The sequence below is a fragment of the Dipodomys merriami genome, unplaced genomic scaffold (assembly GCF_024711535.1).
Source record: "Dipodomys merriami isolate MVZ:Mamm:240054 unplaced genomic scaffold, mDipMer1.0.p SCAF_10, whole genome shotgun sequence".
NCBI classification, from domain to species: Eukaryota; Metazoa; Chordata; class Mammalia; order Rodentia; family Heteromyidae; genus Dipodomys; species Dipodomys merriami.
Window position 1 is genome coordinate 3,404,655 of NW_027202271.1, and position 15,068 is coordinate 3,419,722.

Below are 15,068 nucleotides of genomic sequence, written 5' to 3' on the forward strand. Positions count from 1 at the left end.
ACCTTCTTTTGCAGTATCTATCTTTTCCACATTATAAGGAAATAACAAGAGCTAAGGAGAGTTCTAGAGTCAGATCAACAGGCCTCAGGCCCTTCAGGTCACTTGTTCTCAGAAAACACTAGAATTTGGAGGAGTCACCATTTTTTTATGTAAACAAAAATTATGCATCTGTAATATTTTCATGGTGTACACAATAGATCAATTAGGGGAAATCAAATAATTAAATTTATAAACTTAGTATCTTATACTTTCGTAAGGGAAGTTTCTCCAGTTTCCATATCAATTTTTGAGCCCTGATTACTTTTTTTTTTTTTTTGTCCTGGGGCCTGAGAAACTCTGGGCCTGGGCACTGTCCCTTCAGCTCAAGACGAGTGCTCTACCACTTGAGCCACAGTGCCACTTGTGGCTTTTTTTCTGCTTATGTGGTGCTGAGGAATTGAACCCAGGGCTTCATGCATGCAAGGCAAGTACTCTACCACTGAGTCACCTTCCCAGCCCACCCTGATTACTTTTTTTCCTCATCTACAATAACAACTACTCAGTGAATTTCCCCATAGGTTCCTAGAACCCTATTGCTGTAGATTCATCTTGTAGCTTAGATGATGACAACTCTTGTGCACAAAAACCTCATTTTCCAAAAAAGCCGACCTGTTTCCTTTTACTAAACATATGGTCAGTCACCACTGCCCTCCTGTTCCAGGACTTCTTTCTAGTCTTTCTCACTTTCCTTCCCACCAAACTGTGTACTGTAGGCGCTGTTCAGGGCGCTCCTGATGAAGCCTTCAATCATTTACTTGAATTGAATGCAAACACATCTCCTAATAAAGCATTCAGTATCCACCTCTCAGTACTCTGATCATGGTATAAGTTCAGTAAGAATTTAAATGAGATTTCTGCTTTGTATAACATGAATAGCACATCCTGTTTTCATCCTTTCTTCATTTGCAGACAAGGTATACAAGCTTAATTTTGTCCTAAGAATCCGACTTTGGTTTTAATGAAAAATGTCTGGACCTAATGAAAACTAAAGTTTTCTGACAGATAGTAGGATGCCCAGATCTTGTCTCTCTCTTCTATGGAGTCTTTTTTTTTTTTTTGGTTGTTGTTCAGTTCAAAGTAACTGCATTTAGGATAGTGTTACAATGAAATACTTCCTGCTGAATCCTAAGATATTTCATATTGTTGTGCTTAGTGATCCTATTAAACAGGTGTGTCTTTAGAAAAATAGCTGAAGAATTATTTCATAATGTGACTTTGTAAATCCTAACAGCTGCTAGTTAAAATGGCTTCTGACAACTTGGAATTTTCTTTTTTCTTTTTTTTTTTGGGTCCAGTCATGGGGCCTGAACTCTGGGCCTGGGCGCTGCCCTTCAGCTCTTCAGCTCAAGGCTAGCGCTTTACCACTTGAGCCACAGCACCACTTCCGGCTTTTTTCTTTTTGCTTATGTGGTGCTGAAGAATCGAACCCAGGGCCTCAGGCATGCAAGGCAAGCACTCTACCACTGAGCCACCTTCCCAGCCCAACTTGGAATTTTCTTGCTTAAAATTCTACTTTTTTTGTGGAGGTGGGAGGGAAGGGATGGTAGAGGAAAACAAAAGAGGAGGCAACAATGCTTGATAAGAAATGTATTCATTACCTTGCTCATGTAACTGTAACCCCTCTGTACAGTATTGTTATAATAAAAATGTACAAAAAAAAGAACACTAAAAAAAAATTCTACTTTTTTGTGGGGAGGGGGGGTTTGGAGGGAGTGCAGGACAGTGGTGCTCGTACTATGACCTGAAGTCAGAGCCTCACACTGCTATGGATGATGCTCTTCCACTTAAGCCACATCTCCACTTTGGGCTTTTGGGTAGTTAATTGGAGATAATAGCTGAGCTTCCTGAGTAGAAACATTATAGGCATAAGCCACCTGGTTTCTGCTTGATTTTTTTCCCCTTTCTGTTTCTATACACAGTGTATACTCTTCAGACTTTAATGCTATAAAAATAAAGGGGTATTTTAAAATGCCTATTCTGTAGCTCCTCTACCCCAAATTATGATTTTTCACCCCAAGTTCTGATTTCATAGATTGGGATAAGATTCATAAATGTGCCTTTTTAAATTTTTTATTGCTGTTATAAAGGTGATGTACAAGGGGGGTTTACGTTTGCATAAGTCAGGTAAAGAGTACGTGTTTGGGTCTGGGAGTGTGACTTAGTGGTAGAGTGCTTGCCTAGCATGCATGAAACAAGCCCTCAGACCACATAAACAGAAAAAGCCAGAAGTGGCGCTGTGGCTCAAATGGTAGAGTGCTAACCTTGAGCAAAAAAAGCTCAAGGATGGCACTTAGGCTCTGAGTTCAACCCCCAGGACTTGGGGAGATGTGGCGGGGGGGGAGGAGAAAGAGAGAGAGAGAGAGAGAGAGAGAGAGAGAGAGAGAGAGAGAGAGAGAGAGAGAGAGAGAGAGAGAGAGAGAGAGAGAGAGAGAGAGAGGAGAGAATGTTCTTTCTTTTAAAAAAAAATATAAAAATAAATAAATAAAAATCAACCAATCCCAGGGCTTGAACTCTGGGCCTGGGCCCTGTCCCTGAGCTCTTTTGCTCAAGGCGAGCACTCTACCACTTGAGCCACAATGCCATTTCCTGCTTTTTTTGAGAGGTTAATTGGAGATAAGAGTATCACAGAATTTCCTGCCTGGGCTGGTTTTGAACCATGATCCTCAGATCTGAACCTCTTGAGTAGCTAGGATTACAAGGGTGAGCCACAAGTGCCTGGCTTATGTGTACCTTTCTTTTTGGACAATGCCACCCCTTTCCTCTCTCTTTCCCAGTTTTTCCCTCCCATCCCCACCCAGAAGTTCATAAATATACATTATGTATGTGTATGTGTGTGTATATGCGTGTGTGTGTGTGTGTGTGTGTGTGTGTGTGCATGCGCTTGTTCTGGGGCTTGAACTAAGGGACTGGGTACTGCCCCTGAGCTTTTTTGCTCAAGGCTAGCACTCTACCAAGCAAGCCATAGCTTTGCTTCTACCATTTTGGTGGTTAACTGTAGATAAGAATTTCAAAAGGGATGGGAAGGGGAAACAAAGGAGGAGGCTACAATGCTTGATAAGAAACATACTCATTACCTTGTAATTATAACCCCTCTGTACAAAAAACAACAACAACAAAAAAAAGAATTTCACAAACTTGCCTGTCTGGGCTGACTTTGACTTGTGATCCTCAGATTGCAGCCTCCTGAGTAGCTAGGATTACAGGTGTGAATCACTGGCAAATCTGCATTTTTAAAGCCTCTTAGGTATTGCTAATGAAAGTTAGGCTCAGCTACAATATGTACACATTGTTCTTGATGAGAGTTTATCATATAGTGAGTCTTTTGTTGTTTTTGTGTATATGCCAGTACTAGGGCTTAAACTCTTGACCCCACTGTCCCTTAGCTTTTTTGCTGAAAGATAGTGTTCTACCACTTGAGCAAATAGCTCTACTTTGGCTTTTTAGTGGTTAATTGCAGATAAGAGTCTCAGATATGTCTACCCAGGCTGGCTTTAACCCTTGATCCTAAGGTCTCAGTCTCCTGAGTAGTTAGTTTTTCAGGCATGAGCCACTGGCGCTAAGGGTTTTTAAATGACTAATGTGATTTTGTAATGTTTTCTTTAAACTCTCTGCTCACTTTAGAAACAGAAGGTCTGTGGGAGCTTAACTTTACAACATCACATGCTAGAACCTGTTCAGCGGATTCCACGGTATGAGATGCTTCTTAAGGACTACCTAAGAAAATTGCCTCCTGACTCTCCAGACTGGAATGATGCAAAAAGTAAATGTTTTTTATATTTTACATCCCTCACTCCATTATAGGATAACCAAACTTACTTGTGGGTCCAGTATTTGACCATTTCTTTGGTCAGATATTGCTCTTAAAATAATTACACTGGAAATTATAATTGTCACCTCAGTCAGGCAAGCCACTTTGGATAATCCAAGTCACAGGTTGGGAGTAGTGCAAATCACGTTTCCTGCTCTGAGTTCACATTAATCACTAACTGAAATATAAAACTGCAGACCTAGAGACATCTGAAACAGCAATATACAATTACCTTCTCCCAGAAAGAGCACAATCATTTGAAATCACAAGTGCTGCTGTTTTAATTAGATAGGTTGATGCAGAGCAAGAAAGCTAGGATGACATTTATCCTGTAAAAATAACCTAAGCAGAGTTGGCCTTACCTACCCTAAGATAAAACAGGAAACGATGCCTTTTGTTGTCTAATGACATTGGCCTCAAGAAAATTTACTCCAATTACTAGTTTGGTTTTTTTTTTTAAATCAGGTTGAAATGAAAGTGACTGGTGGTTTTGTTTTGTTGTTGTCGTTGTTGTTGTGTGTGCCTGTCCCTGGGGTGTAAACTCAGAGGCTGGAAGCTGTCCTTGAGCTTTTTTATTTAACGTTTGTGCCCTACTACTTAAGCCACTGCTCTACTTCTGACTTTTTGGTGGTTACTTGGGAGATAAGAATCCATTGGGTTTATCTGCCCTGCTGACTCTGTACCGTGATCCTCAGACCTCAGCCTCCTAAGTAGATAGGATTACCTGTACAGGTATGAGCTACTAGGTTTCAGCGGGGTTTTGTTTTGTTTTGTTTTGTTTTTGTTTTTGGTATGAAGGCTTGAACTCAGGACCTGTTTTTGTAAGTTGCTCTTGGTTTAAGAAAAGAGGAGCAGAAAACATTATCTTTGGCCTGGGAGCCATTTTCTTATTTTGGAAGTAGAAGGTCTTCAGTATGTTTCACTCACCATCCAAATGACTCAGTGACCACAGAAATATCTCTTTCCCCTTTCTCCCATATGGTTGTGAATTTGACTTCCCATCTTCCCCTTGCCTTCTACTTTCTGGGAATTCTGCCACATCCCCATTTTTCACTCATCTAGCCTGAGTGCTAGGCTTTAGTGGCAGAGCTATCAGTAGATTAGAGGTGGAATCATGGATTCCTTCCAAGGATCAATTGGTCAGTGGCCCCATCCCTTCTTACAGTTTCTCCCTCTTTCTTGGATTCTGTATTTGGTACAGGATTGCACAGAATTGCCCACATCTGGACAGTTCTCAAACATATAGATGAAAAGGCTGTATTTTTCCTATATGATACCTTTTATCAAAAATGAAAATGCTCCAGGCACTGTTAGTTCATACCTGAAATCCTAGCTACTCAGGAGGCTGAGATTTGAGGATCCCAGTTTGAAGCCAGACTAGGCAGAAAGTCCATGAGATTTACTTCAATTAGCCAGCAAAAAGCCAGAAGTGGAACTGTGGCTCAAGTGGTAGAGTACCAGCCTAGAGCAGCAAAGTAAGGGATCGCAAAGTCTCTGAATTCAAGCCCTAGTACTAGCACAAAACCAAAAAAAAATTTTTTAAGAAAGTTATGGACAAAGTAGGACAATTTATTGCTCTTTTTGCCTTCCTCTTGCTACTTACACATAAAGGTCTAAAGAAATAAAAAAAAAAAAAAAAAGAGCTTCTAGAGACCTAAAAACAGAAGGAGCAGGAGCAGAGTGCAAAGACAGCAAATGTAGGCCAGAAGCCATGGGTTGTTGTGGTAACGGAGTTAAATAGACCAGTATTTGCAAGACGGAAAGGAAGTGAAACAGGATTTAGAACTAAGACTTATTCCTTTGGATTGATCCAACAGCAGCCCGTGACTTCCTCTGCAGTGGCTGAAACTCCTACAATGCTTCTGGCAAAGAATTTCTTCCCTGGCTGGATGCTAGTAACTCATACCTATAATCTCAGCTAGTCAGGAGGCTGAGATCTAAAGATCTCATTCAGAACCAGTCTGAGCAGACAAATCCTAGAGACTCTATCTCTAATTAACTACCAAAATGAAAGAACTGGAGGTCTGGCTCAAATGATAGAGGGCTGATCTTGAGTGGAAAAAGCTAAGCAAGAGTTCAAGACTGAGTTCAAGCCCTAGTACTATACAAAAATAGAGAGAGAGAGAAAGAGTTCCTATTCCCCAGCCTAGAACTGTCACATATTTTCCCACATGAAGTTTGGTTATGCTTAGTAATTTTCCAAAGAAAAATGTAATATATTATTTACTACCTTTGAAATGTGGCCAAACTTTGAGTCAAAAGACTTAGATTTCATTGAGATCCAGTATCATATGATGACCCTGGACCAACTGATTATGATCTTGGTAAAGTTACTTGTTCCTCACTTCTTTCATCTACCAAACAGAGCTAATGTCACTGTAAGATCATTTAAGGTTGTATAAGAACTAATTAGTATACAGTAAGCCCTATTAGGTCCCCTAGGGGAGATGGTTCATGTGTGCCTGAAACTGTACATTGTGCTTGTTAATTTTTTTCTAAGCCCTATGATGGACCAAGTATGGCCTGTGAGCCTATTTTTTCCCTTTTATATGGAGCTGCCTAATGTTTAAGTACTCACTCCGCTTACAAAGTTTTGAAAGTAATCCAGTTTGTAAAGTGGAAGTTGCTGCTATTCCCCTGGTATTTCAGATTTCTTTTTATTTTGGTGGATAAGTTATTCAATTACTCACTAGCACAGGAAGTACAAAGCATATTTATTTCCTTTTCTTTTTTTCCCATTTAGAATCACTTGAAATTATTTCTACAGCAGCAAGCCATTCTAATAGCGCAATAAGAAAAATGGTAAGTGGTTTGCAAAGGAGACAGGAACCTTCTGGACAGACAATTGTTAATGACATAGCCTAATACTGTCTGTAGGTTTGAACCTAGTCAACAGAGGTGAACCAAAAAAACGTTTGCAAAGTATGTCTAGTGTTCTCTGGAATAAGCCTCCCTCTGGTTTCCTTTTGTTCATGCATTTTATATAAAAATGCATCAGCCAGACACTGATGGCTCAGGCCTTTATTCATAGCTACTCAGGAGGCTGAGATCTGAGGATCACAGTTTAAGGCCAGCCCAGGAAGGAAAGTCCATGAGACTCTTATCTCCAATTAATCACCCAAAAAGCTGCAAGTGGAGCTGTAGCATAACTGGTAGAATGCTAGTCTTGAGCAAAAAAAGCTCATAGACAGCAGCTAGACCATGAGTTCAAGCCTTAGGATTGGCACACATATGCCACACACACACACACACACACACACACACACACAACAAACAAACAAACACATCTGCTTATTCCCCACTACTCTGTTCTGCAGATTGTAGTCACAGTGATAGTACTATTCAGGTTACTAAGGTAAAAAACTTCCTTATAGTTGATCTTGCTTTATTTTGTTTTAATTTCCCAGGAAAACCTGAAGAAACTCTTGGAGATTTATGAAATGTTGGGAGAAGAAGAAGACATTGTAAATCCTTCTAATGAACTAATAAAAGAAGGACAGATCCTCAAACTTGCTGCTCGGAACACCTCAGCACAAGAACGCTACCTTTTCTTAGTGAGTATTGAATACAGTGACAGAAAATTCCTGAAAAAAACATTTTCTGAAAGCATCATATACATCCTGGAAAAGTAGGATACTTGCTTGTTCCTCAGAGTTGGTACCACTAACTTGGTTTAGTTGGCCCTGTCAGGATTCCGTGTGAGAATATTCTTTTTTTTTCTTTTTTCTTTTTTTGGCCAGTCATGGGGCTTGAACTCAGGGCCTGGGCACTGTCCTTGTGCTTCTTTATTCAAGGCTTAGACCCTACCCCTTGAGCCACAGCGCCATTTCTGGCTTTTTCTATTTATGTGGTACTGAGGAATTGAACCTTGTGCTTCGTGCATGCTAAGCAAGCACTCTATCACTGAGCCACAATCCTAGCCGGCATATGAGAATATTCTAAGTAACTGATTTATTGTTTTCTATACTTAATGGTAAGAATCTGCTAAGTAGCACATAGTAAAGTCAACTTAGCCTTTCTGCAATCATAGCCAACAGTGAAAGAATGGTATGCTTTCTGAAGCCCTCTTTTTTGATAATTTTAATTGTCTCTTTTCTTCCATTCTTTTTTGTTGTTGTTTGTTTTTGTGCCAGTACTGGAGGAACTCAGGACCTCACAGTCTTGCTTTTCTTTTTCACTCAAAGCTGGCACTTGAGCCATACCTCCCCTTCCAGCTTTTAGCTGGCTAATTGTAATTAAGAGTCTCTCAGATTTGTTTGTATGGGCTTGGAACCTCAATCCTCATATCTCAGCCTGATGAGTAGCTAGGATTACAAGCATGAGCCACCAGTACCCCTCTCTTCCTTTCATTCGTGTGTGTGTGTGTGTGTGTGTGTGTGTGTGTGTGTGTGTGTGTGTGTGTGTGTGTGTGTGTGTGTGTGTGTGTGTGTGTGTGTGTGTGTGTGTGTGTGTTGGTCCTGGGGATTGAACTCGGGGCCCAGGCAATGGCCATGAGCATTTTTGTTCAAGCCTTTACCACCTGAGCCACAGCTCTACTTCTGGATTTTTTGGTGTTAATTGGAGATAAGGGTCTCATGGATATTCCTGCCTAGGCTGGCAGGAACCACCATCCTCAGATCTCAACCTCATGAGTAGCTAGTATTACAGAGGTGAGCCACCAGTGCCCAGCTTCTCCTTTCATTCTCAGGCTTATTGGACTCATTTTCTGGATATTTTACAACAGACTGTATCCTTTGACAATAGTTTTAATCCTCTGCAGTCAACTATTTTTAATTGGGGCTGGGAAGGTGGCTCAGTGGTAGAGCGCTTGCCTTGCATGCATGAGGCCCTGGGTTCGATTCCCCAGCACCACATAAGCAAAAAGAAAAAAGCCAGAAGTGGCGCTATGGCTCAAGTGGTAGAGCACTAGCCTTGAGCTGAAGAGCTGAGGGACAGCGCCCAGGTCCGGAGTTCAGGCCTCATGACTGGACCCCCCAAAAAAAAACAAAACTATTTTTAATCATTATTGGTTTTTTAAAAAGCCCAACAACTGTACAGTTAAGATTGTAAAACTTGTTTGCCAAATGCCTTTCAGTTTCTTTTTAGTCAGTCCTTGTCACTTCCCTTGCTTTCTGGAAATGACAGTCCACCTAGGGCTCATTTTCAATTAAGAGCTCTTCCTGGATACATAAGCCATTTTATTTTATTCTCTGTCCACATGACCTACATTCTTTGTTACCCTAATGAATTCCAATTCCTCTCTCTATCTAAATGGACAATACGGGTCCCCTAACAACCAGCATTGACAGTGTAAAGCTCACACTGAATCACTGCTCAAGAAATGTTAGCTGTTATTCTTGACTTTTGTTAAAGGTACAGAAATGGATATATTGATAAAGAGGCTGACTGCCTACTAGCTGACTTCACTGCTGCCAGAAATACATTTTGCCTGACATACCTTGAGTTCTTCTAAAGGACTGAGAGGTTTCTGCCAGCTCTTTCCAACCTTCTTTGAAAGGAAAATCTTATGGGAACTGTTGCCCCAAGGAATTTCAAGTATTTTGCCATCATTTTTTTGGCTATACTGTATGCCCAGCCATTCCATTTTAAGTTGTTGAACTCAAAAGAATAAAAAAGGAAGAAAGAAAAAGAAAAGAGCCAACAAATTAAAACATATGTCCTCACAAAGAGACAGTGTGATATATTTATGCAATGGATATTACATAGCAGTGAGTAAAGTAACATGCTGTATGGATAAACATTGAAAACATTTGGCAAGTAAAAGAAGCCAGTAGATAGTATCTCAAGTGATAGAGCAGTAGCCTTGAGCACAAAAGCTAAGTAAGAGTATAAGGTCCTGAGCTCAAGACCCAGTATTAGCACAAAAAAGATTAATTAAAAAAGAAGCCAGTCACAAAAGGATACATACTATATGATTCCATTAATATGAAATGTCCAGAATATGCAAATTTGTAGAGATGGGCTTAATTAGTGATTTGTCTAGGGCTGATGTAGAAAAGAAAAGGTATATTATAGAGTCATAGAATGTTCTGGAATTAACTGGTAGTAATTCTGAAGTTACCGATGGTGTTTAATAGTATAGTAAATTCTACTATTGAATTGTATATTCTTGGGTAAATTTGCTAGGTGTACTAATAGCTTATGCGTATAATCCTAGATACTTGGGAGGCTGAGATCTGAAGATCACAGAAAAGCCAGCCCAGGCAGGAAAATCTGTGAAACTCTTATCTCCAATTAACTGCAGAAACACTGAAGTAGAATTGTGGTTCAAGTGGTAGAACACCAGTGTTGAGGAGAAAAGCTAAATGAGAGTGTGAAGCCCTGAGTTCAAGGCTTAGTACTACCACAAAAAAGTAAATGTTATGATATGTGAATCTATTCTCAATATACTTTTTAATGTATAGATACTGTTTAAATCAACTAGAAAAAAATCCCTCTTTAAGCTAAATAGAAGTACTTCACCTTTCCCAGGTAATATTGAAAACTAAATGGAGAGTAAGTATATACTACAATCATGTTGCGGTTCTGAGTTCTACTCAGAAATCTATGATAAAAATAATAGTTTTTGTTTTGTAGTTTTTGTTTGGAACTCAGGATCTGGGTGCTGTTCTTGAGCTTTTTTGCTCAAGGCTAGCACTTGAGCTATAGCTCTTCTAGTTTTCTGGTGGTTAGTTGGAGATAAAGAGTCTCACAGGCTTTTCTGCCCAGGCTGGCTTCAAATCACAATCTTCAGATCTCAGCCTTCTGAGTAGTTAGGATTATAGGTATGAGCCGCCAGTGCCCAGTTTAAAAATAGGATTTAGGGCTAGGGATACAGCTCAATATTAAAGTACTTGCCTAAACATAATAAGACCCGGGTTCCATCTGCAGCTCTGCAAAATATATGTGTATCTATATAAATGGTATATTCAGTTATGCTTAAGGATGTGATGGACATTAAAAACAGAGGTCTGGAGAAGAGGAACATGACTCCCTTGCAGGGGGCTTCTGGGGGCCCAGTGAAGAGACAGTGAGAGAAAACACGGAGAGGAGCCTTTGTGGTTTCCACAAGGAACACTGGACAAGACAGAGTGAAGGATGTGGGAGGATCTTGCTTCAATGATTCCAGGGGGTATTGTTGTGTAGGAGCTGTTGTCTGCTTACCTGGACCTCAGGGTGGAAATAGAGCCCTAGCTTGATAACAAGGGTGATTGGGGTGTTGGCCCTTCTGGCCTGGTTGACTTCCTTCCATATGGAAGCTGTGCTGACAAGGGAGTTGGATACTCTTCTTGGAGTTAGATTATCTGGAAGGATTTCTTCTTTTAGAGTCTGCAAGCCCGAAGATGTTAATACATTAATATGAAGTAAATCCAGGCCAAGGTGACTTATATCTGTAATCCTAGTCACTCAGGAGGCTGATTATCTAGAGAATCAAGATTTGAAGCCAGCCCAGGCAGAAATTAGCTGGCAAAAAAACCAGACTAGAGGCATGGCTCAAGTGGTAGAGAGCCAGCTTTAAGAAAGCTGTGAGAGGGCTGGGAAGGTGGCTCAGTGGCAGAGCACTTGCCTTGCATGCCAGAGGCCCTGGGTTCCATTCCTCAGCACCACATAAGCAAAAAGAAAAAAGCCGGAAGTGGCACTGTGGCTCAAGTGGTAGAGCACTAGCCTTGAGCTGAAGAGCTGAGGGACAGCGCCCAGGCCCAGAGTTCAGGCCCCATGATCGGACCCAAAAAAAAAAAAAAAGAAAGAAAGCTGTGAGAACACAAAACACTGAGTTCAAGTCCCAGTAACATTATTTATTTTGTAAAATAAAATACATAATAAAAAGATTTGCTCAGCTGGGTGCTGATGGCTGATGCCTATAATCCTAACGACTCCAAAGTTGAGATCTTGGTGTCATGGTTCGAAGCGCGCCCAGACAAAAAAGTCCATGAGACTCTTATCTCCAATTAACTAGCAAACACAGTATTGCTGTGGAAGTATAGCTGTGACTCAATTGGTAGAGCACTAGACCTGAGTGAGATAGCTTAGGGACAGCAGCCAGGCCTTAGTTCAAGCCCAGAACTGGCCCCTCGCCCCCCCCAAAAAAAGAAGGAAAGAGGAAGGGAAGAAGGAAGAAAGGAAAGAAAGCAAGCAAACAAAAAAGAAAAAAAGACAAGCTCAACATAAAATTCTGAGTAAAGGGCTGGGAAGGTGGCTCAGTGGTAGAGCGCTTGCCTTGCATTCATGAGGCCCTGGGTTCAATTCCTCAGCACCACATAAGCAAAAAGAAAAAAGCCAGAAGTGGCGCTGTGGCTCAAGTGGTAGAGCGCTAGCCTTGAGCTGGAGAGCTGAGGGACAGTGCCCAGGCCCAGAGTTCAGGCCCCACGACCCAACCCAAAAAAAAAAAAATTCTGAGTAAAATTCCTAGGAATTAATGTCTCTTTCTCTCTTTGTAGATATTCAGATCACTGTACATTCTTCCTCTTAAGTGTTAACAGTTTTTGTTCTTAAACATTCAGTTCTGTTTCTATTTAACCAATGGGCTTTAACTTTTACATGGGAGAATTTTTTTAGAAATAGTTGCAGGCTGAATATCTTGTTGACTAGCCCAATTAAGCTGTTGTTTGGAAGAGAGGTGGCATAGAGCCTTGGGGGGAAATGGGCAATAAGTGACTGCCCAAGATCGTCTTGTTCCAATTACTGTTGGCCATCAAACATAACACCGTCACTCCCAGGAGAAGGAAGTCATGTGGCCAGAGCTTTGGCCAAGTCACATTCATTCATCTTTTGAAGGTCATCTTAGAAAGCTTTGCCAGTGTGAAGTTCATTTCATGAAGACAAGACTGAAACTTTCCGTGTGTGTTCCCTGCTGTTTTCTATATAGAACAAAGCACCACATTTCTTGTCTTTTCTCTTTAGAGAGAAAAATGAGAATGTTTTCTCTTTCCTATTCCTTGACTATTTTATTTGGCTAAAAAGCCAAAATATAGTTAGAATCTGACTTTTACATTAAAATGATCTCAAAGTGTTTGTATATTTGCCTCCACACAGTCTGCTCACAGTCTGCTCCACACAGTTCCCCCCCCCTTTTTTTTTTTTGTTGTTGGTCATAAACTCAGAGTCTGAACACTGTCTCTGAGTTTTTTCACTGAAGGCTAGCACTCTACCACTTAGAGCCACTTCTGGTTTTCTGGGAGTTAGTTGGATAAGAGTCTCACAGACTTTCCTGCCCAGACTGGCTTTGAACCATGATCCTCAGATCTCAGCCTTCTGAGTAGCTAGGATTACAGGTGGACATAGATATATATCTGTATATACAATATATGTGTATATATACTATAATATGAATATACTATATATGTATATATAGTATGTATGTATATATTATATATGGTATATATAGCATACTGTATATACTGTATATATATATAGATATCTATGTCCACCTGTGTAGCCATATAGCTATATAGTATATACATAGATATATATCCATGTGTATAGATGTATCTATATCTATGTCTAGATATCTATATATAGATTCTATATAGTTATGTATAGATCTATATACTGATCTGTGTATATTAAATGTCATGATATTATATATTTTATGATGTAGTATAGATATGAAATAAATGTATCTATACACATATGTGTATAGATATGCTTAAGATGTGTATATAGATATGTGTATACACATCTGTGTATATCATGAGATACATGTAGCTATACATATATGTGTAGATATATATCTATACATTTATGTGTATATCATTTGATTATGGTTATAATTTTTCAACATATCATTACTGACCATTTAAAGTATGAAGTCCCACTGAGGAGTGCAAAGTCCCTATATAAAGGGACCGTTGTCCTGAAAGCATGAAAGTGTGAGTTCTGTCCTTAAGTTAGTAAGTAGCTCTGTATCCCACCCAACATGCAGAGTGCAACCCAGATTTCCTCCTGAGGAAGAAAAGCAACATTAATTAACTTGGAAAGTCAGCAATCAAGATGCTGCCTTGTTCAAACTATGACAGGGATCATCTGAGAACCTTTAGGAGTGTTTTGAATCTCTTAAGTCCTGCAGGGAAGGGTGATGGCCACACTCTGAGGATCATGGGGAGTTAATCATAAGGCATTGGTCCTTTTCTAGAAATGTATATGTAACGTGAATAATGGGATTTCTATACGGTGTGTTTTAGTGCCCTTTTCTTCCACTGTCCATTGTGGAGCTGACATTTATGATAGAGACTATAGAAAGTTACAGAATGACAAAGGAGAAACAACCAGCAGGGAAGTGGTTTCACAATTAGGGTGGCTAGGGGCCTGTGGCTTATATTTGTAATCCTAGCCACTCAGGAGGCTGAGAACTGAGGATCAAGATTCGAAGCCAGCCTAGGCAGACATCAGAGGCTGTTTTCTCCAATTAACCAATAAAAACCTAGAAGTGGAATCATGACTCAAGTGGCAGAGCATTGGCCTTGAGCAACAAAGCCAATCAAAGCTGGCATGAATGGCTTCACACTGGCAAAGCTTTCTAAGATGACCTTGGCCAAAGCTCCGGCCACATGACTTCCTTCTCCTGGGAGTGACGGTGTTATGTTTGATGGCCAACAGTAATTGGAACAAGAAGATCTTGGGCAGTCACTTATTGCCCATTTCCCCCCAAGGCTCTTTGCCACCTCTCTTCCAAACAGCAGCTTAGCTGGGCTAGACAACAAGATACTCAACCTGCAATTATTTCTAAAAGAATTCTCCCATGTAAAAGTTTAAGCCCATTGGTTAGATAGAAACAGAACTGAATGTTTAAGAACAAAACTATAACACTTAAAAGGAAGAATGTATAGTGATCTGAATATCTGTAAATAGGATTATATCCTACCTACTTGGGAGGCTGAGATCTGTGAATCATTGCTCAAAGCCAGCCAGTACAGGAAAAGTCTCCAGTTAATCAGCAAAATGCTGGAAGTGGAGCTGTGGCACAAGTAGTAGAGCAGTAGCCTTGAGCAAAAAAGTCCAGGGACAAGCCTAAGCCCTGAGTTCAAGCGCGCGTGCGCGCGCACACACACACACACACACACACACACACACACACACACACACACACACACACACACACACACACACACACACACACACACACACACACACACACACACACACACACACAAGCAAGACTGTGAGGCCGTGAGTTCAAGACACAGTTTTAGCACAAATAAAAACAATGAGCAGGGACAAGCCTAAGCCCTGAGTTCAAGCGCGC

The 15,068-nt window shown here is 40.5% G+C and overlaps 1 protein-coding gene across 2 annotated transcripts in view; it reads left to right on the forward strand.

Moving 5' to 3' along the window:
* Positions 1 to 15,068, forward strand: part of Fgd4 (FYVE, RhoGEF and PH domain containing 4) — a 212,625-nt gene that overhangs the window by 177,771 nt on the left and 19,786 nt on the right. For both annotated transcript variants that reach the window (XM_070038716.1, XM_070038725.1), the window contains exons 8-10: positions 3,661 to 3,799; positions 6,591 to 6,649; positions 7,255 to 7,401. In XM_070038716.1, the coding sequence (XP_069894817.1) occupies positions 3,661 to 3,799; positions 6,591 to 6,649; positions 7,255 to 7,401 (345 nt within the window). The remainder of the gene's footprint in view (positions 1 to 3,660; positions 3,800 to 6,590; positions 6,650 to 7,254; positions 7,402 to 15,068) is intronic.